Genomic DNA, 21,805 nt, shown 5'->3' with positions numbered 1-21,805 from the left:
ATCTCCATGACATGTGGCGTTTACTGGCTAAACCACTGTGCCCTGATGGGACGGGGGGGAGGAGGAGGGGGGGGTTGGGGGGGCAGGCCGGGTCACCTGGTCACGGTTAAGTCAGCGGATATGGCAGCTGACCCGAGCTTTGCCCACACAGGACATGAATGATTCAGACGGGCTTGTGAAAGACGCAGCATCACCTGCAGCTGCCCGACGTCCCGCTTTTCACCTGACAGCCATTCAGACGCTGACAGCCAGTCATCTCAGCGGGGGACTAATTACCCCCCATCACACAGACGAGGGGGGGGGGGTTGATAACAAAAACTCCTCCATTTTTATTCAACGCATCTCGCAATAATCAAAGGTTTGTCTCTCCTTCGCTGCGTCTCAACCTGCTTCGTCTGTTTGAGACGATGCTGAAGTTCAGCTTCTGTCTTCTGCTCAGAAACCTGAACGCAGACACGCTGAGGTCATTTGAGATGATCTCCTATTGTGCTCTGCTCTGTCATCAACGGCTTAATACTACACTGACATGTTCACCGCCGCCCCGCCAGAGATGCAAGAGAAGAAGAAGAGCAGCTACTGTCGTGGGAGAGGGTCATGTGACCCATGGAGACGGTGGAAGACGTTTTTGATCTAGTTGTAACATAAAGTAAACAGTGAAGAAGAAACCGTCTCTGGAGATGTTGAGTTTGGACAAATTATGATTAGAATGATGAAACGTTTGTATCCAAAATATGATGTTTTCATTATGAATTTTCCTGCAAACGTGACGTCTGATTGATCAGATGTTGAAGCGTCTCCTCAGTATTACTCAACAATTTATGTTCAAGCTTCTACAAACTGAATTTTCCCTCCAATTCTTTGTGTGGATCCGTCAGTAAAAGACTTGATGAGAGAAACGTCAGATAGGCGAGGAGACAGACAGGAAACAAGCTACAGCGACGCTCCACAAATCTCATTTTTAACAATAAATTCCTACTAAAATCTGTCAGTTGTAACATTTTTATATTAAAACTCATAAATCAGCAAACCCACAGTCAGTGTGGTCTCTAATGTGACGTCAGCAGTAGAACTCCTTCCTGCTCAGCTACGCTGGTCGGTCATGTGATCGTCAGCGATCAGGACGAGTCGTATCGATCGTATAAATCATCGCTGCCGCTCCGTTCTGTCGGGACTGAAGCGTGTCGGCGGCGTCTGATCGGTGATGTCACAGCAGGCGTCCTCCACCGGCAGCCAAGGGAAAAACACCTGTTGTGACATCACTTCCTGGGGCGTGGCCTCTAGTGCAACACACCTGAACCATCAAACACTGGAGATCTAACTAACAGTTATGTTCATTATCAATTAATCAATGAATTAATCAATGAATGGTTTGGTGGAACGTGATGATGATAATAAATTATTAGGATTAAGTTTCATCTGTCACCACACAAGTTTGATTTACTTTATATTATTTTATATTTTGGAAAAGAAAAGGTGGAGATTTAAATATAATATAATATAATATAATATAATATAATATAATATAATATAATATAATATAATATAATCAGGATCATTTTTATCATATTACTGGATTATAATTATAAACACATTCATGTGTAAACATCATTTAAACATGAACACTTATACACTGCCAGGTAGCTGAATCTATGAAAATAGAATTTATTCATTCATTTTGTATTAATAATCTGAATCTATCAGATAAATGTAGTGGATTAAAAAAGTACAATATTTGCCTTCAAAATGTATAAAAATATAAATATTTTCTCACTAAGACTCAGAAAGTGGATCATATCAGTCCAGGTCTCAGATCTTTACTTCATGTCTGTTTAAAATACTGCTGCTACGTTATGAAACATCCAGACCTCTCAGGTGGTCTGGATCAGGTCTGGATCAGGTCTGGATCAGGTCTGTTTTCTGTCCTCAGAGTTCAGTTTTTATGCTCCACATATCTGAACAAACTCCCAGAAAACTGCAGGTCTGCTGTAACTCTCAGTTCTTTAAATCAAGACTAAAGTCTTATTCTAAACAGTTGTTTCTATTTGACTGTGTTGATATTTTTGGGTTTTTTTAATTGCTGTGTGTTTAATGTACGTTGGGTGGATGCTTCATGCTTATATTCTAATATTTATATTGCTTTATGTTCTCATGTTAATATTTATATATGTTGTTTTTCAATGTAAAGCACATTGAGCTCACTTGTAATGAAATGTGTCAGTTTATTATTAAATTCTATTTGAACGTTTGTTTCTTTTACATGTTGTCTTCAAGCCTTTTATGTGTTTTATGTGAAGTATTTTTTTTAAACTTGTCTTGCCTATAAAGTAGCATAAAATGAAAATACTAATGTACTTATTAACAGTAACCACTGGAATGTGATAATAATAATATATAAGTTACATTATCAGGATAAAGAAAATGTGGAGATTGAAGGATCGTTTGTTTTCTGTAAACTCGTCCTTTAATATTTAAAAGAAAATCTTGTTTGGAACTTTTGGTTAAAATTCATATTATAGAGTTTATTACTTTTGGTTCAGTAAATATTAAAAATAAATGTTGTTTCATTTGATAGAAGTGACTGAAGGAGTTCTCACCTTGGACATGCCGTCCTCGCAGCTCTGGATGCGGGTCTGGAGCCTCCGCTGACCGTCCGCCGCGGTGCCGGAGGACGGGGTCCGCTCCAGCAGCTCGGTACCGGGCTGAGCCTCCCGCTCCGCCGCGGACATGCCCCTCTGTGCGCGGTGCAGCTTCTCCTCGGTGTCGCTGTCCTGCTCGGTACCGGAGACCTCCATCAGAGGCTCCGGGTGCCCGCGGCCGCCGAGCCCGGGAGGAAGCTCCTTCCACCGGATCTTCATCTCCCGGAGACCCAGCTGCTTCAACACGGCGTGGAGCAGTTCGTGGAGGGCGCTGAAGTTCACAGCTCCCGTCTGGGGAGTCCCGATGGATAAGTTTAAGAGCTCATACAAGCTGATGCTCTCCTCCGACATGTTGGTTTTATATGAAGACCCGCAGCTCTGTCCGTTTAACCGTTGATTAAAGTTAAGCTAACGTTTGCTAGCTTATCACACTTAAAATATCACCGCCACTTCTACATTTTAGCAAACAAATTCCGCTCGTAATGACCCTCGTGTTGATTAGAAACAGAAATATATTGTATAAAGTTTAAAAAACTATAATAAAAAACACTTTCTCTGATGTGAGAAGGGCCCAGCATCACACCGGCAGGAATCTCGGAGGTTGTTAACGATGTTCAAGAGAAAACAGCAGCCTCGGCTGAAGCAGCGCGTCAAGCTCGACAGATTCACCGGAAAACGACAGTCGCCCTTCAAAGTGAAGCCGTAACGAAGAAAAAACATTCTGACGAACAGCAGCGTTTATTTAAAGTAAAGGCAATTAAGTTGTTTCACTCTTAACATAATTATGCTCAGTATTTCCCCACTTTTTATGTTCCACTGTGACATTCTTACAATGACCTTCGCCTCTGTTCGCCAGTAGGGCTTTTATTTCTAAGTTTCTGACCGGATGTCGTCGTTTTGAGTCTCTCTGACTTGACGCTGTTCCCTCCGCGCGGGTTCCCACGTTGGACTTAACTCGCAGCGTCCCGGTTGCTAGGCAACAAGCGGCGCTCATGCTGCGTTCACGGAGCGGTAAAAAAATACCAGATCTCATATTATAAATTTTTAAAAAGTCCTTATATTCTTCTATTTTTATGACAATAGAGACAATAAAATATGTTTCATTATCAAAACTAAATCGCCAAGTAGCAGGACGCGTTATTCATTTGTTTCAATAATTACTTAAAATATGTATTTTAATATTATTGATGTTTATTGCATTATTGAAATGCTCAAACCAAAACCAAATGATCAAAAAAGTTGGATCTTTACAAATATTAACTAATGTCTCTAAAAAAATTTAAAAATGTTTTGAATTAATTTCATTAATTAAGTTTATTTTATTTTATTTGTGTATTCATGCGTATTTGTATGTGTCTATATACGCTTCTTGAACATCAATTAAAAAGAAATTGTTTGGACAAGAGTGATTTCAGATTTGAGTATTTGGATGTTTTCACAGCCTCATAATATGTTTGTTAACATCTAAACACAATGATTGAGGTTGTTGGAGGTTGTAGTTGCTCCTGTTCAGTTTTGTCACATTTTAACAGCAAATAAAACTACATTAATGTCAACAAGTCAATCAAATAAAATAACCCAATTAAAGATCAATTTATCCTCCAGTACGTTCCTGTTGACCACAGCTCTTTTCACATTACCCATAATATATCATACAGTTTTCTGTTCATTCATGTGAATCACACTACAACTGTTCAAAATAACATTTTATTGATAATAAAAACAAGCAAGCGAAAGTTCAGGTGCCATTCTCAATTACTACATTCAAGTATAAAATCACCTTCATAGTACACATGCATTTCCCTTAATATCCTTGAGATAGATTGCATCCATTGCAGTCGCAACATGAAACAAATTTGACCAACCAAACCCCCCCCTTCATGTTTAATTCAGCAATAAATTAACGAGAGAATTTAATTCATTAATTGACACTTTTCAACACAAATAGAAAACTACAGCATCTAAGATATAGTTCTATATTTGCTGCCCTTTCCCACCTCGACATTACAAACAGCTGTCTGAAAACACAACGTGTCTTAAGGCCCGTAGTAGCACTGTGTTGGTTTGGCATCAGTTTAAAATGAGTGACGACGTGAAGGGAATCAATAACAACAAGGCTGGAAATGAAAAAGAAAAGAACAAGACTGAGAGTCGACAGCCACGCTAGCGGCTCATCGTAAACACACCGAAAATGGATAAAAGTTGAGGTCCAAAGTTTGTTTCTGATCCTACGAGACGACCAGAGGGAGGCGTCAAATTACAGATATTTGGCATTACAGTGATGAGACGTTTGTGTGTGTTAGTATTATATATATATATATATTTATGGTTTGAGGATGTGCAAGAAGAGACGTCAATATGTTAAAAGGTTTACTCCACCAAATCAAGAGGACTTTACTTGTCATGGTTACTGTTACTGTGGAAACAGAGAGGAGAGAGTCAGTGTCCAGGAATAAAGTATTCTGAGCTTCAGTTATAAAAATACAGAAAAAAAGTTCATATGAATTGTGTCACTCCTATTATTCTTCTTTGTTTCTCGTCTGACTTAAATTTGGGGGATAATCATGCTCTCAGCTGTGGAACTACAGTTCCCATAATGCTTTGGGGGATGTCAACCATGTTGCCTACATTTGTTTACATTTTTTTGCCAGTTTGACCCATTTAAAGTCAGTTGAATCAGCTGTTTACAGTGTGACGTGTTTGTACCGACGACGTCACTGAAGACTGAAGAAGACTCTCAGCTTTGAGGAGGATTTATTCGTGATAAAGATCAGAGATGATTATATCTTCAGGAAGTGTAAGTCATGCTCCATCTCATTCAGATGCTTTTTTTTTTTGGATGATGTCACAGTGATGTCATCAGGGTTATCTCAGCTTCGACTTGATGTCTTTAAAAAGGAGCCATGTGCAGTTTTCTTGTCAACTAAATAAAGTTTCTTAGTGTTTCTCACCAAAACGTTTTCTTATTGTGATCATGTGAATCCTCCAGGTCTGTCAAACAGCCAATTATTTTTCTTCTTCTTCATCTTTACTACTAGTGGTCAAAACCTTTACTGTTAACCAATTAAACCTTTAACAGAAAGTCTGCGTTACAAACACAGGGAGTGTTTAACAAACAACACTATCCAGTTGCATTATGGGAATTGTAGGAACCAGCATTTTTGGATCTTAGCTCATACTGGAGGGACTAAAACGTCAGGATGTCTCCGCTGGTTCAATTTTGACCTTTTTTTTCCCTCTTGTGAATCCCCTAAATTTATAAATGTGTACTAACAAGAATCCCTGCAGTGCTCCTTTAAGTTACTAGTGAGATTTTTTAATATTACCAGTTATTACAATACAGCCTGCGGGGAACATGGATGTTGATTATTATATAAATTTTATGGAAATTCATCTAATAATTGAGGAGATATTTCACTCTGAACCAAAGCGATGGAGCAACTAGAGAAACTACAAACTGTATCTTGTCAAAGTGGAAAAAAAAAACTTGAAATTCTTCCTAATTTATCATCTTTTACCTCTAATGAATGTTAGTTGGTGAAAGAAAAAGAAAAAGCACAAACCGAAGCAGCTTCGGCTGATTTCATCCCAATCAAATGAAGTCAGTCACTTGTAATTAGTTTCCTGGAATGCAGAGTCACATGACGACCTGGATCTCATTACAACTAAACTAATTATGTAGCACTTAGTGTAAAAAAAAAAAACAACAGCATGACAGAAGAACGAGGATGAAAACAGAAACACTCACAAACAAAAATGACAAAAGTCGGTTCAGTTTCTCGATAACGTTTCCCTTTTAACCGCTTCGCCGTTCTTCCGTGAAACTCCTTCGCTGGGAAACTTGCAGATAATCAGTCGTAAAAGTTAAATCTACGGTTGTGATCGTCGCCTCGTGACTGCAGCTGAACTCTATGAGCGAGGAGAACGACGGCGTTTGACTGATTCAGGAAATAAATCACTGACGGTGAAGAACGACGATGTAATGACAGACGCTCGGAGCGCTGCGGCGGCGGCGGCAGCAGCGGCTGTGTCAGTATTTCATCGCAGTCGAGGTTGAATTTGTGCGTATGAGAGGAGAGAAGAGTTTTAAAAGGATCAGACTGGAACTACAGCTGCAACTAACCAGTATTTTCATTATTGATTAATCATTTTAGTAAAAAAAAAAAACATCAAAACTGTGAAAAACGTCTGATTTTCTCCAACCAACAGTCCAAATATATCAGATTATCTGTGATGTAAGACCAGGAAAAGCATCACATTTTTGGCATTTTTGCTTAAAAATGAATTAATTGATGATTAAAATAGTTGCTGCTTCATTTTCTGTTGATCAGCTAATTGATTAGTCGACTAAATGTTGCAGCTCTAGTTGACACATCGTTCTATATTTGTCTTATTGTCAACAAATCCCATGAAAAGCCCAAAACCAGCAGAGTATCAGTTTGTCTTTCAACAACATCGTCTCTGAATCTTTAAATAAATCGCTCAAGTTTCATGTTTAAAAAAAGGTTCAGTGACTTCCTGAAACAGCTGGAGAGGAAACAGTGCGTTTGTGGGACTACTTTCAGCGGCGGATGAATCCACATTTGGTTGCTCTGGTGAGTATTACTGGCAGCGGGATGGTGTGTGTGTGTGTGTGTGTGTGTGTGTGTGTGTGTGTGTGTGTGTGTGTGTGTGTGTGTGTGTGTGTGGTTGAGTCAAAGTGGGTTTTTTTCATGGGATTTATTGAAAACAAGAAAAATATAGAAGATGACCAGACTTTTCCTCTGAGTCAGTGAACGCAGCAGAAGCAGCTGCACCAAAAAAAAAAAAAAAAGAAAACAGGAAGTTGTGGAAATGTTTGCATTCTAAGCTACAGATGATTCAGTCAGTGTGATTCCTCAGAGCCTCTTTATACAAGTGTTGAAAGGTCAAAGAGTCAAAAGTGCTTTTTCGTTTAATTAACAGATCTTTACCCATCATGCCTCTGTGACGGCTGGTTATATATTTTCATGATTTTGTTGTATTAATTTGAAAAACCCCGTGTGCACGAAATAATAACTGCGAGGCCGGGAGTGAACCAAAGATGAGGTATATCTGGCGTGCACACGGCGTCTCCTCGTGCCTTCGATGTAGTAAAAGATAAACGTGGAGAGATGAAGGTTAACGTTCAGCTCTCCTGCGGCCGCCACCGCGCAGCTCCGTTAAAAAAAACCAAAACATACCACAGCGCCAGTCTCCGCCAGCCGAGGCTGCGGTGGCTTTCATCGTCCCTGGGTGATTTTTTTTTTCCAGCTGTGGAGAGCGAAACACCTCCAGCTGTGCCCTCCTCCTCCTCCTCCTCTTCCTCCTCCTCCTCCTCCTCCTCCTCCTCACTATAAACAGATCAGATGCTGTCGTAGTCTGATTCCCGCCGGTTGGACTCGGCCATCCACTCGGCCACGAAGAAGGTCATGGAGCCCAGGAAACCCACCAGGACCAGTATGAGCAGCTGCCAGTGCAGCAGCAGGTAGTTACTGTAGAAGAAGGCCAGAGCGGCCATGATGGACTGGAGAGGAAACACAACACACGGTTATAGTGGAAAAAAAACAGCAAAATAAACACTCAAAACATCTCCGACGTGAGTGTGAAGGTCACCTGGATGAACTTGAAGACGGCGAAGGCGGGGGCGCTGTTGTCTCGGTACATGAAGCCGATGATGCTGAGGAGCTGCGTGTTGAAGCAGCTGTCGCCCAGACCGAGCAGGAAGCTGCAGAGCAACGCCACGCCCACGCTGAGCGCCAACACACAAACATCACAGTTAAAAATGTGGACACCTCTCCATTTTTTCTTTTTTTGTATAATTGTACTTTTTGCATAACAGGAAGTGAGTTATTGTTGTTTGCTGGAGCTACAGCAGAGTCTGAGAGCTCATGGAAGCAATCAGTAAGTACGGTGAGGCAGCACATGTTAGACAAACATCAAGAAGCAGCTCAAAACTTATTTTCATGGTTTTGCTTTTAACCTTTTAACATCCACCAGCGACCTGCTTAAACCAGCTGGAAGCAGCAGCATCATTTAGCCAACTGGAGACGACTGGAGACGTTCAGAGACGCCACAAACTAAAAACTCCTGTAAGGTTGGACCTGGAGGTCTGGAAGACGTAGAAGGTTTACAGTGTTCTGCATAAAGCATCTTAATTATTGTTATTCAAATATGATTCATGATAGACGAGGCTTATCTGAACTGCTGTAGTTTAGTCTGTAGCTACATGCTAAACTAGAAGGTGAAGCCTGATACATGCATCATGACCTCACAGTTCTTCTGTTGGAAGCTTTTCCATTTGGCCAAATGGGTGAAAATTCTATAAAAAGGATGAATGTTAAAGGGTTAATTAACTCTGTTTTATCTTTATTATCTCCTGATGATTTTACCTCAGTTTTTTTTTATTGTTTATTGTATTTTTTTCCTTTATTTTATCATTTTTAAATATCTGGTTTTTGTTTGTTTTTAATACCTGTTTCTGTAAAGCACTTTGAGCTGCATTTTATGTTACGAAAGGTGCTTTATAAATAAACTTTATTATTATTATTCTTATTAATCCACCTCAGGATCATAACTCAGTCAAATCTGAACACACAGACATGATAAACATATATAACATATATGATAACATATTTTTATCTCTGTGTTCATCACAAACTCATTTCCATAAATCTGTGTAGAAATCATTGAAAAATTTAAAAAAAGTGACGTCTGATATCTGCAGAACCTGCTTCAGAATGATCACATGATCACAGTGATCCGGTTCAGCAGACAGTTAATGAGCCCAGTTGTCTCAGTTTTGATCTTCTGTATGTGTGTAAAAGGTGAAACAGGAAGTTTAAATATAAACACCTGGGGGTGATGTAGGCCTGCAGGTCGGTTCCTTCCTCCGGAGCCAGAGGAGCGTCGCTGGCGATGTTCAGGAAGATCAAGTAAAAAGCCACAAAGTGTACGATGAGTCCCAGCAGCACCACCGGGTTCCTCCCGAACTTGTTGCACTTGTTCAGCATCCCGAACACGCCTCCTCCTGATCGCACAGAGAGGAGGAGAGAGAGAAACGGTTGCTTCCTGGTTCTCTCTGCAGTGTTTTTAACGTGCATCATGAACGAGGGTGAAGAAGAAGAAGAAGAAGAGACTGAAGACTCACCTAAGATCTCTCCTAAGCCGATGCAGATGCCGGAGATGCCGATCAGACTCTTGGCGTCTTTGCCGAACTGCGTCATGGCGCCGATACACGTCCCGTACACCCCGCTGTAAAAGGTGAGCTCCAAGCCTGTCGGGACAGACGGCGTGAAGTCAGACTCGTTGGTTACATCATCATCATCAGTTTAACCTTCGTCTCAAACACGTTGAACTCACCTGAATACGCAATGGACAAGCTGAGCAGCAGCATCTCTTTAGTGACGAAGAGTTTACAGGCTTTGACTGCAGACAGGAAACACACACAGCATTTATATCAGTATAGAAAGACTTTATAATGTAGTTATAAGTGTTTATTAATGTATTTGTCATCAACTAAAACTCTGTAAAAACAGATAATGAATGACGACAAAGTAAAACTGTTGTAATAATGTAAATATTATAATTGTTGATGATTAGAGCTGCAGCTAATGATTATTTTCTTTATTTTATGTATATTTTTGTCTATAAAATGGATAAAAAGTGATGAAAAACTGTCCTTTAGTTTTCCAGAGCTCAAGATAACGTCTTCAAATGTCCCAAAAACCCAAAAATATTCAGTTCATAAAGATATAAAACACATTTGAGAAGCTGGAATCAGATATTTGGTGTTTTTTTGCCAGATCTATCTGCTCTACTGTATGCTTTGTTTTTGTTTGTTTTATTTATTTGCATAAATAACAAGACGCAAAACCCCAAAAATGGATTAAAGGAGTAAAAAAAGGATGATGATGATGATGATGATGATGATGATGATGATGATGATGAGATTTAAAAAACCCAAAAAGGTTTTAAAAGACATTTCACCAAAAAACAATAAAAACAACAAAAACATCTAAAACTGAAGAAAGAAAGAAATATAGACACACATTAATAAACAATTAAATCAGTTCACAACTACATTATGTTCATATACAGATAATAAAAGCTTAACAGGCTTTAAGTGTGAACAGTTGTTGTGATAAACGTACCAAAAGCATCCAGCGCTTGAGCTCCGAGACTCGACTGTGGTGAGCTGCAAAGAAAAAGCACAAACAGCAGCGAGATGAGACGCCTGCTGACGGAGGTGATTAAATGAATATATTAATAACGATGTTACAGATATAACGAGAACCTTCCATCACCAGTCAAACCAGCGTGTGTGTGTGTGTGTGTGTGTGTGTGTGTGTGTGTGTGTGTGTGTGTGTGTGTAAAAAAGGCTTCTTGACTTTTCACAGGCTCATATTTTTTTTTCTCGGCGTTTCGCTTTCCAGCTCATCTCTAAACCGGATCGGTCGTCGTGGCGACCGTATCACAGCAGTTTCAATGAGACATGTAGAGAAGTATTTACAGTTAAAGGTCATCTGTCTCCTCTGCTGCAGGACCAACATCCGGCTCTTCAAAAATATATTATATAAAGACGTTCTTTTAATAATTTATGGAGGCAATTTATTAAAAAAATGTCAAGTTAATGAAGAATTGAAAGAAAAGAGGCTCAAGCACAACGACGCTGGATGAACAATAAATTAATAATAATAATTATAATGAGTTGTTATTATTTAAAGAGCACCGTTCAAAACCCATGTTACTTCACTAAAGACAGAAAATTAAAATCATTTATCACGACACAGAAGAAAACAATTCCAGTAGTTTAAAAGGACGAGTTCCCAGTGTTCCCAGTGTTCCCAGTGTTCCCAGTGTTCCCAGTGTGTTAAACCAGCAGTCAGGTGTCTGTAATCATTCCTCCTGTTCATACTGGATATTCAAAGATCCTTCAAATGTGCTTTCAATGGAAGTGATGGAGGATAAAATCTACAGTTTTGTCATTTAAAGTCTGTGTGAAGCTTCTATCAGTCTTCAGCAGTCTGAGTCGGTCACATCAAGTGAATATCTGACACGTTTACAGTCACGTTTAAGAAGCTGAATCAGAGAAATTTGACTTTTTTTTTCTTCTTAAAAATGACTCCAAACAATTATTTGATTGTTAAAATAGTTTTGCAACTAATCTCTGAATAGTTGCAGCTCATTCAGTCTCAGACTCACCTGACTACAGAGCTGCTCTCTGCGAACTCCGACTCCGACGTCTCCGACGGAGCGGATTCAGCGTCGGGCTTCCGGATGAGGAAGAAGAGGAAGCAGCCGACCAGACTGATAACGGTGAGAGAGATGAAGACGGTCTGACGGTCCTTGTCTGAGACACACAGCATGAGTCACACTCTTTAAAACCAGAACTGGAGTCGATGAGAAGCGATAAACAGACTTTATAAAACATATTAAAGTCTCTTCCTACCTGTTATGTGAACGTGTCCGTGCCAGGCGCAGTATATGTAGAGATTCCCAAAGAACAAGCTGCAGAGACATAAAGGACGTCGAATCAAACGCATCAAACGGCACAATTCTACTAAAGAACAGAGTTAAAGGGCAAAAAGATTCACCTGAACTGCAGCAGCGCCCAGAATATGCCGCTGTTTCTCCCGATGTTGGCGTCCGTGGAGTTGATGGCGAGCACGTTTCCCTGAGCGGTCCACAAGACTGGAACAAAACACGCAGACCATCAAAAAAAAACACACAAGACGCAGGAAAAAACATGGAATCCACAGCTGGAAATAACATCTGTTTACCTGCTGCTGCTACTCCAACCAGCACAGACGCCGTGTAGAAGCTCCACGTATACGGATAGATGAACATGGCGATGTAACCGCTGCAGAAACACGACAACAACAGGCTGAATTCTGTTTATATTATATAGAATTATATCTTCTGTTATGATGATATGAAGGTACTTGAACCTAAATGTATCTGACAGACTCTACAGGAAATAAACTGGTTAAAACCTTCATTTAGAAACTGGAAATCAAATGTAAACTGCATTTTTTTTTAAAAAAAGGAGGAGTTACATGTGACGTCCACAACTAAATAATAATAGTGATTTATTGTGAGAGGAGGCAGATGTAGAGCTCTACATGACTTAGAGGATGATTTACTTTAGATGGTAAATCATGTTTATATTCAGGGATGAAACTAACAGTTATTTTTTGATTAATCAATTAGTTGTTTGGTCTTTAAAATGTCAGAAAATTGATCAAAGTGACGTCTTCAAATGTCTTGTTTTGTCCACAATCCAAAGAGATTCAGTTTACTGTCACAGAGACTAAAGAAACAAGAAAATATTCACATTTCAGAAGCTGAATCAGAGAATTTCAGCTTTTTTTTTCCCTTAAAAAATGACTCAAAACGATTAATTGGTTTGAAAACAGTTGGTGATTAATTGACTAATTGTTGCAGCAGTCTCTTTCTCTCATATATACATATACATATATATATTTATTTATTACCATCTTCTTTCTCTCCTTCAGTTATTAATTCATTTCTTTGTTTGTCATCTTTATGCTAAATGTGTAAATATAGTAAGAATGCTGGAAGTTTACCGTCATATGTAAGCAAATATAAATCTACGTAGTGTAAAAACAGGAAGTCTGGATTATCATCGTGAGCAGAAGTTGAGGCGGGAGTCGTGAGCTCACCTGTACAAAAGCCCGCTGAAAAACATGGACAGCTGCGGTCCGATGACGGCCACCACTGACGGGGCGATCAGGTTGGATGCAGAGAAAACTCCGTAGATGATGGCCATGCTGCGGGAGGCAGACGGCACGACAGTCGGTGCTTAGTCATCATATTCTTGTTGCTTTCAAAGATTTCACTGATTCACAACGAGTTTAAAAGTAACACAGAAGTGATGTTTCCTGAAACCCGCCCTGACTGGAGCACACTGAGAAAACTTTTGTTCCCTTAAATAGTTTAGCTGAAATTTAATTATCCTCCTGGGATTTGATTATAGAAGCAGCCACCAGGTCTGCATCAATGGTGGCAAAGTCTTCAGTCAAATATTCTGCGCTGGAGCATCAGATAAAAGATAAAATGTAAAACATAACAGTTTACCTCGTGTATCCGCTGCCGTGGAACTCGGTGCTGTTGAAGCTCTTGATAACAGTTTGCTGTGAAGATGAAGAAAGATGATTGTTAAGGACTGAAAGACATAGTTATCTCATCTTCAGTTATGAGAGATCAATCTGGAATGTGTCAAACCATCCCACCTCTATATTACCGCATGTTTGAAACGCAGTAAACATGAACATGAAGCCGAAGCCGAGGATGATGATGTTTAACAGCCTCTTCCCCTCTGGAGTCATTTTGGAGGTTATTTGCAAATCTCTTGATGAAGTGAATGGAAAATAAATCACCAGCACATCTGAGAATGAAAAAGCAGAAGAAGAAATCAGCAGAGTGTGTTATATCCGAGCAACATTAATGTACTCACTGCAACACTTCCTTGTTGGTGAGACAACAGCTGGTATTCTGTTTTTACACCAAACTCCATTCAGAAATCTGTAGTTTTATGACAATCACGCGCATAGTTGAAGTCTGTGACAAATCATGTGTGTTTAATAAAATGTTGGACTTGCCAGGGTTCATTGATCACTTCGGCTTGCAATAGATCCAAATACAAATTACTTTACTTCGATAAAATATGAACTTTTAGAGATGTTTAGACTGCGCGCCGCCTCCCATCTCAGCGGCGGAACAACGCAGAAACTTACATTTCTCAAAGTTAGATTGCTTTAAAAGAAGTATTGTTTGATTAATTTATTATATGCCGAATTATGAAGTGGGTCGTTCTGACTACTATAAGACATAAATGTATATTATATCAGATATTATCTTTGCATCTAAGCACAGGAAACCTTAATTGACTATTTTTTTTAAAGGGAGTTTGTCTTCATTTCTAAAAAGGAAAGAATAAAGACTCTGGCTGACTTTACTTGACTGTATGACACAGAGGTATATTTATATATATGTCACGTAAAGCTGAAGAAAACAACTGTTAGTTTAACAGAGAAAACAACTCACCAACAGTGTTGAAGTGTTTAGCTAAACCTCTGGCTGCTCTTCTCTGCGGCTGCGCGGTCTCAGTGTGCTATTAATGACATAGTTAGCTCTTTGTTAAACCTGCGATATCTTTAGCCATTTGTCCTCTCTGTGTAGTTCTCAAACTAAATACAGCATGACTGAATCCGTCGTATAAAACAGATTATCAGCAGCTCTTTCGCGGCGCCGGTAAACAGGACCTGCCCGAAACTGGGAAAGTCATGTGAATTAATCAGCTGACTGTAATGTCGTGACCCAGCTAGCTGCTAGCTGCTAGCTAGCTATGCTTCAGCTACAAAACCGCAGATCTACAAACGCTGCGCGCGGAGGAGCTCCGTCAGCAGCGAGTCAGCTTAAACCAATCCAGTTTAGTTTACTGTGATTCATCTTCTTCTTCTGTGGTTTACTGGCGGACTACGAACCGACCTTAAAGGCGCATCAGGGCCTCTTGCTGTACCGGAGTCTGTATCATCATGACTTTAAATCACTGCTTTTACAGGCTTCTCATACGGCTCTTAGCCCAGGGCCAAAAGCTTTTAAATAACTTCCTTACCCCCGGGATAAGGGAGCTGTTAGCCTCAGGATAAGAAAGTTTTCACACTGACACAGTCCTGGCACGCTTCAAAGTGGGCTAACCCCGATTTTAGCCCGGGGTTTGCTGGCCCTGCTCCAGAGCAGCCTTAGCCCCAAGTTTACAGAGTTATCCCCTGAAAACTGACTCAACACTGGGCTACAAGTGTGAAAGCGGGCTAAAGTAAACAGTGGAGTACTAGTTGTAGTAGTAGTGGTAGATGTGCAGGGTTAATCTGGGTTTAGGTTAATCTGGGTTAACAGTGTGTGTGAAAAGGGGTTAATATATCCCAGGGTCAACACTTAACCCCCGGCTAAGCATATGTAGTGTGAAAAGCCCTAAAGTGGGATCCAGGGACCCCCAGAGGTCCTTGAGGAGGTTTCAGGGGGTCTCCAGCAAAAGGGGAATAATTTATTTTCACTGTAATTCCATCCATAAGTAACATAGTGACAGAATGACTATTTGGTCATGAGACTCATACACTTTCTGTAATGAAACATCTAAAAGCAAAAATCCTATCAGATGAGGGTCTGTGGTCTAATTTGTGTCAGTTTAGGGTCCTTGACATGAAAATGTTTGTGAAACACTGACTTAAACAACAAAAAAAACTAATGAAAAAAAACGTCATAACGAAGTTATATTCTGGACATTAAACCCATTTTGTTTAAATTTCTAGATAAAGCTCATGTGTGGAAACTTTCGGGACATTTTCACTCAAAGGCAGACATTAAAAGGAAACTAATTTTAAATCAAATTTCACAATCTATAACTTCACAAGAGAGAGTTTCTTGTTTTTAAAAAATGGCACAATATACTATTTATTAAGTATTTTGAAGTACACTTACTGCTACAAGTACCAGAAATTAACAATGTCCAAAATAAAACTCAATGAAACATCAAATAAAAGATTAAATTCCACTTTGTTTTTATCCTGTTAATTCAGTTATTGCACAATATGTGAACATTGCAGATCTTTGTACTTTTTGACCACCAGAAAGAAAATATTCCTCATTTCTTTTCTTCCACTGTGATGTGGTTCAGACAATAGACTGTATATAAAGATACATAAATAATCATTAGATTATTAATAGTGAAGCATCAGTGTTAGAGCAGCATGTTACTGTTGTAGCTGCTGGAGGTGGAGCTAGTTTACACTACTTTATATACAGTTAGCTAGTTTAGTCCAGTGGTTCCCAACCTAGGGGTCGGGCCCCTCCAAAGGGTCAGCAGATAAATCTGAGGGGTGGTGAGATGATTAATGGGAGAGGAAAGAAGAAAAAACAAAGTTCTGATACACAAATCTGTTTTCAGTTTTTGGACTTTTTCTCTAATCATTGATTTTTGCTGAAATATTGGATCATTTGAACATTTATTGAAATGAAAGCATGTGAGAAGTTTAGAGGGAAAAATCACTATTTGGTGGAGCTGTTAACAACTCATAGACATGTGAAATGTGACCCCGACTACACACTGCTTTTTGTAAGACGTCAAAAGCCAAAAAGGTTGGAAACCACTGGTTTCATCTTTAACAATGTGTTGTATTTTAAAAGCTTGTTATATTATCCATTGTGTTAAATCTTCATCTGAAAAGTAACTAAAGCTGTCAAATAAATGTAGTGGAGTAGAAAGTACAATATTTCCCTCTGAAATGTAGAAAGTAGCATCACATGGAAATACTCAAGTAAAGTACAAGTACCTCAAAACTATACTTAAGTAAAGTACTTGAGTAAATGTACTTAGTTACTTTCTAGCACTGTAAATAATTCCATATAAATAATAAATATATAAATACAAATATTTATATACAGTCTGTGGTACAGGCCTTTTGGCAAGAACTTGCTAACCATGTGTTCAGCTTCATTGATGAGCCTTGTAGTTTGATTTTATATGATGTAATTGTATTTTTCTGAGACAAGAACAGTTCATTTCATCCTTTCAGAACATTGTTAATTTTTATATTTCAATGGCTACATTTTATATCCACAAATGCAAATTTTCGAGAGTCTATATATGAAGAACCACTTTCTCATATATAACGTCAACAAGTTAGTTACATATAATTTGTTGACGTTTTTGTTTGCTTTTTGAGGTGATTAAATTAAAGCAGTTCCACAAGAAGGTATTAATGGAGCAAACATGATAGAGCCCCTATTTAAAGAGTAGAAGAAGTCTACAGTCACTGGTCAGTTCGAGGGTGGCGGTAAAGCACCAAGTAAAGCTGTTTGCCATCCGCCAAGAAATATTAGAAGAAGAAGAAGAAGAAGAAGCAAACGAAGAAGAAGAGGTTCGCCCATTGGACTGGGGCAGTTTGGAGCTGCAAGATGTAAGTTGTTTTGTGGCTGAAAAGCCTCCAAAATACCGCAGGCAAGACGATTTAATACAAATTACACCCTCGTATGTGTGTATGCAGTTTACCGAGCAGGTAGGCGGTGTGTCAGCCAGGATATAAAGTGTTTTAGGAAGGCTGCGCTGGTTAAAGCATCATGAGCAGGCCCCCGCCCGACGTCGACGACTTGACTTCTCTCAAAGTGAACAACCTGACCTACCGGACATCGCCCGAAACCCTCAGACGGGTGTTCGAGAAGTACGGCCGGGTAGGCGACGTCCACATCCCCAGAGACCCCTACACAAAGGAAAACCGCGGCTTCGCGTTCGTGCGGTTCCACCACAAGCGGGATGCGGAGGATGCGTTGGACGCGATGGACCGCGCGCTGCTGGACGGGCGGGAGCTGCGCGTCGAGATGGCTCACGTCGAGGGCATCAAAGTGGACAATCTCACTTCCCTCAAAGTGGACAACCTGACTTACCGGACATCGCCCGAAACACTCAAAATGATGTTTGAGATGTACGGCCGGGTAGGGGACGTCCACATCCCCAGAGACCCCTACACAAAGGAAAGCAAAGGCTTCGCGTTCGTGCGGTTTCACAACAAGCGGGACGCGGAAGACGCGATGGACGCGATGGACGGCGCGCTGATGGACGGACGGGAGCTCCGCGTCCAGATGGCCCACGGAGGAGGAGGAGGAGGAGGAGGAGGAGGAGGAGGAGGGCGGCGGGTAGGCCAGCCCCGGAGGTACGGGGGTCATGACCGCAGGAGCAGGAGGTGAGATTAACTCAGGTTTCTGTGGAGAGACAACGCTTCTGATTCTAGCTGAAGGGAAACATAATTAATGATATTTAGCGGCTGAATCTGCGTTTTTGCACCACGCACACCTGTGAAAAGGTGTTAGACATCATAGCAAAAGCCTCAACACTGTTTAACCCACTTCCAGATCTGTGAAACCCTTATTTTGCTCAGTAAAGGCCCCATGACAAGGAAATTAGAGCGTCTTTAGCTTCTGTACTGTGATGAATGTCCTTTTTAACCCTTTTAGGTGACATCACCAGTCATATGTGCACCTGTTAAACAATATATGCCAAATATAATATAAAATAAATTCTTATATCAAAATCCAATCATGTTTTTTTCCTGTATGACAAAATATGACGTGTGCTTATGTAGACTTGAATCAATCAATAATATCATGACGTCAGTTAATCTATAATCTCAGGACCATCTGTTACAGAGAGCTCTTGACCTCAGCTATCATGTGAGTAAAGTCAGCAACTGTGTTTACATCCCCTTAATCTCCTCAGTGTTCTCTCAATTCACTATTTACAACTCACAATTCAAGGAAAACAAATATTTTTTTTAAAAACTACTACTTGTAAATAGGGTCATAAAAAGATACACTACTGAATATATGTTGAGTTATCAAGAACGCTTTTGTGTTTGTTGTGTTGAGAAATGTTAAAGATTCACTAACAGAAAACTTCAACACGGTGACAGTGAGGAAAATACCAGGATGGGGGTCCTCTGGTCGGCCAATCACAGAGCTTCAAATCCTGGATTTCTGGATCAGCATCATAATGAATCTCAGTTCTGTGTAGCTTCGTGGTTTCAGTGATAGCAGCGTCCATAGCAACACCATAGCAACCACCATAGCGGCGATGGAAAGCCTGAAAAAATCTTCTCAATAACTAAAAGTAAATGACATCACTGAGTGAAGACTATGAAAAGAAAATGCATCTTCCTCGCTGGAATGTTATCAAAATGCATTTTAATGCCGAAGCTAAAATATTGAACTGAGAATAAAAGTAAAGTCAGCCATGTTTTGTTTGTAGTGTATTGAGAGGACAGTGATTCTTAATCCATAAGAATGAACCATTTTATGTCATTTCTTCCTGCTGAACGGAGGATTCATAGTAGGTTGGATGAACATTTGAAACATTTCACAGGAAGACTAAAGACGGAGATTTTGATGTAAAAATACTCTGATATTGATGTTTTTTTGACATACTGTATATTTGGCAAGAGATGAAATTAACAATCAACACCTGTTAACTGTGGATTTAAATCAGAAAAAGGGGTGATTTCACTGCCTTTTTTTTTTTCCATCCAGACCACATTAGAGCAGGTCCAGATCAAATACCACCATACGTAGACCTGAGGAGCCTCCAGAGACTCATTAAAACAGTTTTGAACTTGTGAAACCTTTTCATTCTATTTGTGAAAACTGAAAAAAGGGGCCGATTTCACTGATCTTGCGGCTAGAAATTCACAGCATGTCCATATGAAAGTAAATAACTCCAGCAGACTGTGTGTGTATCACTACATTAACCTAACCGCAAAAAAATAACTGTTTCTGAGTGAAAGAGTTGCTCTACATGGTCAATACGAACAAAACGGAGACACTGCCCAGCTAAAGCTCGCTAGCTATCTTCATCAGCCCTTTACTGACCGACAAGCCTGACAAACCAGAACACAAAGATCTGGAAACATGAAAAACCCTCTAAACCTGTTGCCTGTATCAGGGTATCTGCACAGGGCCGGAGTGGCTACAGGTTTTAATTTAAACAAGCAAGAGAACAGCTGATACTATTGTTTACATCCTGTTGTCATTATGCATATACATTAGTGCACAACCTGTCTACATTACAGTTTATCATCACTGATCACCTGCTACAACTGTATTATATTATTTTACTATATTTTAACTTTCTATATGTACTGTTTGAGCGCTGTTGGGGGGAGCCTGAGATTTAATTTTCATTGCCAGATGTGCACATGACTAATAAAGAACTTCAGTGATGTTTTGTTTTGTTGTTTTTTTTTTTTTAAACAGGTGTGAAAGCTTCACCTCAAACTGTACCTCCAGGGCGGGCAGTGTGACAGAGGGGCATTTCCCCGATGACGAATCCGCCGGGCCATCGCGGTTAGCGTGGAACGACGGGAGGACTTTCGAGTTCCCCGACCGCCTCAGCCCCACCCCGAAACGAAGGAAACTAATGGACCTGACCGGCGCCGAGGATGAAGTCACGGATCATCTATACAACCCTGACATCATGCCTGCACAGACACCTCGAGCTTCAAAAAGTCTCGTGCTGCTCGAGAGTCTGGCAGTGCTCGCGGCAGAGAATGACATTCTGAGAGAAGAGAATGAGAAACTGAAAAGACAGCTGGAGAAACAGAAGCAAACTTTTTTCCTTTAGTCAGATTTCCTTCAATATTTCACCGGATTACCTGACGCTGCCACCGTTGGAAACACTTCAAATTTGAGCTACAGTATCATCCTGACTAGTCGATCAGTTGCTCCTCACCTTAACGAAGCTGTAACTTAATTGCAGACGACATTTCAACGAGGTTTAATCGTAGCACAACCACAGTAACCAACATCTTAACCACCATCATTGTCTGCTTCACTCAGACATCCACAGCTGTAGTGCAGGACGCTGCTCAACTGCACTGAGGTTGTCGTCTTTAGCTTTGAGAGGCTTGACACATGGTTATTTGTACAGCCAGTACAAAGGACGGAACACACCAGTGACCTGTATACTGGGAACGCCTCAGACAACTCTAACTGCCTCTACAACCAGGTGATATTATTAAGGCAGACAAGGGCTTCACAGTTCGGGACATTTTTGCCAGTGAGAGTCTTGTTCACACAGGAGGACGTGAACAATAACAGACTAATCTCCAGTGATGGGACACGTGGAGAAACTGATATTTTTAAGCATTTTGCACCACATCCAGTAACCAGTTGAACATTGTTGCTTTATCTTCTCTTCTTCCTGTTCTTCTGACTTATTTATGACTGTTAATTTTGCAGAAAACTTATTAAAAAAAAGTAATACCAGATAAATGAATGTGTTACTCTTCTTTAAATCAACATTTGTCAAACATGTTGTGTCATAACTTCACTTATTATAATTGTCACAATTAATACAAAGGACATTAGTACATAAATACAAGTACAGATATTAACTGACAGTTGTAACACAATGCAGTGTTTCTCCTGTGTCGTGCTTTGGGGCGGCGTCCTCAGGAGAGACTCAGCAGCCACATTTCTCTGTTCTCTAGTTCTCTGTTTAGCATCGTCAGGTTTGGCTAACACATTGTTGCTAACTTTAGGGCTACTCCCCTTCACTTTTCCAGCAGTCGGGGAAACAGACGAGACTTTTCCATGGATGTATT

At 40.2% G+C, this 21,805-nt stretch overlaps 3 protein-coding genes across 7 annotated transcripts in view; 1 reads left to right on the top strand and 2 right to left on the bottom strand.

Moving 5' to 3' along the window:
* The window catches only part of LOC121884450 (glutamine-rich protein 2), a 21,199-nt gene extending 17,896 nt beyond the window's left edge, over positions 1-3,303 (bottom strand). Inside the window, exon 1 of one of the 2 annotated variants that reach the window (XM_042393281.1) lies at positions 2,595-3,303. In XM_042393281.1, the coding sequence (XP_042249215.1) occupies positions 2,595-2,987 (393 nt within the window). In that variant the 5' untranslated portion in view covers positions 2,988-3,303. The remainder of the gene's footprint in view (positions 1-2,594) is intronic. The other variant, XM_042393280.1, reaches the window with a different exon arrangement.
* Positions 3,304-7,504: 4,201 nt separating this feature from the next.
* mfsd11 (major facilitator superfamily domain containing 11) lies at positions 7,505-15,793 on the bottom strand. 3 transcript variants are annotated; one of them, XM_042393319.1, is made up of 14 exons: positions 14,703-15,223; positions 13,889-14,043; positions 13,734-13,789; positions 13,319-13,426; positions 12,416-12,495; positions 12,230-12,326; positions 12,085-12,143; positions 11,838-11,985; positions 10,787-10,830; positions 9,996-10,061; positions 9,784-9,909; positions 9,489-9,663; positions 8,250-8,385; positions 7,505-8,160 (listed from the first exon to the last, which is right to left on the bottom strand). In XM_042393319.1, exons 2-14 carry the CDS (start codon positions 13,982-13,984, stop codon positions 7,999-8,001), a joined length of 1,353 nt encoding a protein of 450 aa, XP_042249253.1. In that variant the 5' UTR covers positions 13,985-14,043; positions 14,703-15,223; the 3' UTR covers positions 7,505-7,998. The 3 variants fall into 3 exon arrangements, with proteins under 3 accessions (XP_042249253.1, XP_042249252.1, XP_042249251.1); XM_042393318.1 differs by lacking the exon at positions 14,703-15,223 and adding an exon at positions 15,274-15,793 and having other exon boundaries at positions 9,489-9,909; XM_042393317.1 differs by having other exon boundaries at positions 9,489-9,909; positions 14,703-15,228.
* A 1,661-nt stretch (positions 15,794-17,454) lies between these two features.
* On the top strand, positions 17,455-21,490 carry LOC121884510 (nucleolin-like). 2 transcript variants are annotated; one of them, XM_042393368.1, is made up of 3 exons: positions 17,455-17,614; positions 17,702-18,394; positions 20,457-21,490. In XM_042393368.1, the coding sequence occupies exons 2-3, from the start codon at positions 17,775-17,777 to the stop codon at positions 20,821-20,823; spliced, it is 987 nt and encodes a 328-aa protein (XP_042249302.1). In that variant the 5' UTR covers positions 17,455-17,614; positions 17,702-17,774; the 3' UTR covers positions 20,824-21,490. The 2 variants fall into 2 exon arrangements, with proteins under 2 accessions (XP_042249302.1, XP_042249300.1); XM_042393366.1 differs by having other exon boundaries at positions 17,455-18,394.
* The last annotated feature ends 315 nt before the right edge of the window (positions 21,491-21,805 follow it).

This window comes from Thunnus maccoyii, chromosome 18 (assembly GCF_910596095.1).
Source record: "Thunnus maccoyii chromosome 18, fThuMac1.1, whole genome shotgun sequence".
Taxonomy (NCBI): Eukaryota; Metazoa; Chordata; class Actinopteri; order Scombriformes; family Scombridae; genus Thunnus; species Thunnus maccoyii.
The sequence above is the reverse complement of the archived record's forward strand: the minus strand, read 5'-3'. Positions and strand labels throughout refer to the sequence as shown.

Excerpts from the sequence above, each read along its gene's own strand:
- LOC121884510 (XM_042393368.1), top strand. The coding sequence starts at position 17,775 with ATGAGCAGGCCCCCGCCCGACGTCGACGACTTGACTTCTCTCAAAGTG. Across the intron at positions 18,395-20,456 it reads CATGACCGCAGGAGCAGGAG|GTGTGAAAGCTTCACCTCAA; the intron begins GTGAGATTAACT and ends TTTTTTAAACAG.
- mfsd11 (XM_042393318.1), bottom strand. The coding sequence starts at position 13,984 with ATGACTCCAGAGGGGAAGAGGCTGTTAAACATCATCATCCTCGGCTTC. Across the intron at positions 12,144-12,229 it reads TGGGCGCTGCTGCAGTTCAG|CTTGTTCTTTGGGAATCTCT; the intron begins GTGAATCTTTTT and ends ATGTCTCTGCAG. Across the intron at positions 9,910-9,995 it reads CTTGTCCATTGCGTATTCAG|GCTTGGAGCTCACCTTTTAC; the intron begins GTGAGTTCAACG and ends CTGTCCCGACAG.